Raw genomic sequence first — 3034 nt, 5'->3', positions numbered from 1 at the left:
TGTGCCCGGCTGGGGCCACCAAGGGCCGGCACAAAGAGAAGGCCCCGTCTCCTCCTGCTCTTCAAACGTTTTAGTTCGTGGATGGGCCAAAAATGACATATTTCGAAGGCAGGCGGGTGGAATGGCCCGAGTGTTTGCTCCCTGCTTTGAGGGCAGACTGGGGCATCAGCCTTGCCAGAGGGTATTGCCAGCACTCGTCCCCGCGAAGATGCTGGTTTTGCCCCTTGTCTCTTCCCCCAGGTATGACCGGCTGCTGCGGATCCGAGCGCTAAGGTGGGAGTATGGCAGCGTCCTGCCGAACACCATCCAGTTTCACATGTCCGCGGAGGAAGTGAGTCAGCCTTGTCTTAAACTCTTCCCCTCTTTCCACTTACTCCTCCTGATGGATTATGTATTTAGCAGAGTCAAAACAGGGTAGACTTCCCCCACTATAAACATCACATTTAACGTGCCTTTCTGTAAATACCGATTTGTTTATTCATTGTCTATGGGTACAATCCCAAATGGATACTGGGTGCAGGTAATGCCTGGCACTCTTAAGGGCCAGGTGGTCTTGGCTAGATCAGACTTGCAGCCAGCAGAACTAGGTCTTCACATGCTGCTCTCAAATGCCATCTCTAGACCAACGTAGAGAGCTGCTAACGTTAGCAGCATGTGTCCTACCCTGAATCCAGGTTGCTCTGCCTCTGGGGCAGTTTTTCCCTTTAGAAGAGCTTGTGTTCACCTTTGGCTGCCATGAACACGCTTGGGAACAGTGGTCTGACAGCACAAATAAACTAAATCTCATTCATCAGGGACCTGTCTGTCAGCATTAGCTGCTCAGCTCTGCCTGAGGGATCGTTGTTAATGTCTGCAGGTGGAGTGGTTCAATCGGTACAAAAAGTCTCTGGCTACCTACATGAGGTCAGTAGGAGGAGAAGAGGGGCTGGACCTTACACAGGACATAAAACCTCCTAAAAGCCTGTACATCGAAGTAAGTGCAAGATTGGTGGTTTCTCTCTGTGAACAAACATCTTGCCCAACCATCTTTTTTTTAGAGAATTTCACCCCCATCCCAAGTCAGAAGTCATTGAGCAAAGCCTTTGAGAGCACCAAAGCTTCCACAAGATCCTACGTTTTACTCTTTACACTCTGCCTTCCAGCGTTTTACTCCCTCTTCTGCTGAGGGCTCAAAAGTATGTTGAAAGATGGCATTCCTAGTCCCCAGGGAATTGGTGGGGTGGAGTGAGTGGTCTGAATCCCAGTGAGAAGGTTTTGCAGCATTTTGCAGAAACTTAACCAACTCTCAGATCAACCAGAAACCTTCTTCCCATGTTAAGGATTTTTAACTGCTTCTCTTTGTTGCTATTTCACATAGACTCTGATAGATAAGACTATAAATTGGTTTACACAATTGATATAACAAAGCAAGAGCATGTGAGAAATCAAGAGTCAGCAGCAGAAGCGCTCTGTTCTGATGTTCTCTTTGTAAGAACATGTAGCGACAATCAGCCTGCTCCTTAAGGCAGTTTCACTGTTAACAGATTGGCGTTTTCTGGTATGTGTGGGGCGGTTCTCCTGGACATGCCGCTGCTGTTCCCCAGACCCTTAGGTCTGCTCTATACTGAGGCTCCAGCAGGCAGGTAGGAATGTGTCCATACTCGCAGTTCTGGGGCACATGTAAGTCAGCAGTGATGTCTGGTGTTTTCTATGGGAGATCTGATGATCTGAGAACTGCGTTTCTGCTTTGCAGGTGCGGTGTTTAAGAGACTATGGAGAATTTGAGATTGACGATGGTACCACTGTCCTGTTGAAGAAGAATAGCCAGGTACCCATGACAAAAGAGTGTGCTCCACACTTTTCCTTTCCTTTCACTCCCATGACATCCCCCTGCTTATCCCAGCTTTGCAGCATGTCACAGTTCCTGCACACACAGCTCCTTGCACATGCTGCAAGCTGTCTGCGTGGCCCAGGACTGCCTGATCTGGTACCACAATGCAGCAGGCATACAGCACAACAAACAGAGCTGGTTGTATGGAGCAACAAATCCAGTCTGCCTGGGTTTCAAGGGAAGTTTGTCTGTCTGTCTTTCTGTGCAGCACTTTCTACCCCGCTGGAAATGCGAGCAGTTAATCAGACAAGGAGTCCTTGAGCACATTCTGTCATAAGCGTGCAGGACAGGAGGGACAACCCTTGCTTCGTGGCCTGCCCACAACGGGGACTGAACTCTGGTGTGTGCAGGACTTCAGACACCTCAGCATTTCTGCAGTGGGCACCCTACAACTCCTCTTAACGGCCTTTGATACCTGACATGGAGATCAGCCCTGAGTTTGTAAACTATGCAAACCACATTGGCCAGCTCTTCATAACCACAAGGTGCATACTGGTAATGTAGCGATCCTGGTAAACCAGCATAGTGGGGGGCGGGGGGGGTAGCATTGGGGTGTAGTGGGGGTGGTGTTATCCAAGCCCCACAGCTACAAGCAGGTTTTGTGAATGCATTTGTGTTTGGAGCAGTTCTTTGTTCACACTGTGCATGTGTGAGTAAGACACCAACCAGCTGGGCTCCAGAAGCCAGGAGAGCTCCATGGTTGCAAAATAAAGAACTGCTTCAGCCTTCAATTTAGGGTTTTTTCAAGAGTTAATGTTGTGTTTGTTAAACGCTCTGACCTGGGTCTCTGGCCCAACCCATCTTGATCCTGGAGGGTGATGCTCAACTGGTTATTTAGGTGCCTCAATGGAGCTGCTCCTCCAAGGGTCAGATGAGGCTGCACAAGCTTCTTTCTAGGATTAGACATGAAGCCTTGTCTCCCACCAGAGGCCTATAAATGTTGTTTCTTAAGGTGCTAAGTGCACCTTAAGGTGCTAAGTGCACAGAGGCACAGCCCAAGTATGCTGGGAGAAGCCCTGGCCAGGCCCCTGACTCTGTCCCTCTCTGAAGAGTCTCCTTCCCCAGAGCACTGGCCTGGCAGGACCTAGGGAGCAGAGGTGGGAAAGGGAGCAGAGGGTTTTAAGGATTCCAGTTATCGCAAAACCAGAGCAAGGCTGAAGAGCT

The 3034-nt window shown here is 49.5% G+C and overlaps 1 protein-coding gene across 1 annotated transcript; it reads left to right on the top strand.

Annotated features, from left to right (window-relative positions):
* Nucleotides 1-240: 240 nt before the first annotated feature.
* GINS1 (GINS complex subunit 1 (Psf1 homolog)) lies at nucleotides 241-2147 on the top strand (the record flags this gene model as incomplete). Its single annotated transcript, XM_009699688.1, has 4 exons — nucleotides 241-331; nucleotides 857-973; nucleotides 1733-1807; nucleotides 2079-2147. Coding segments are annotated over 4 exons (352 nt in total), but the record flags the coding sequence as incomplete, so codon positions are not given.
* Nucleotides 2148-3034: the final 887 nt, after the last annotated feature.

The sequence above is a fragment of the Cariama cristata genome, unplaced genomic scaffold (assembly GCF_000690535.1).
Source record: "Cariama cristata isolate BGI_N322 unplaced genomic scaffold, ASM69053v1 scaffold27514, whole genome shotgun sequence".
NCBI classification, from domain to species: Eukaryota; Metazoa; Chordata; class Aves; order Cariamiformes; family Cariamidae; genus Cariama; species Cariama cristata.
Note: the sequence above shows the minus strand (reverse complement) of the source record. Positions and strands in the feature narration are given on the sequence as shown.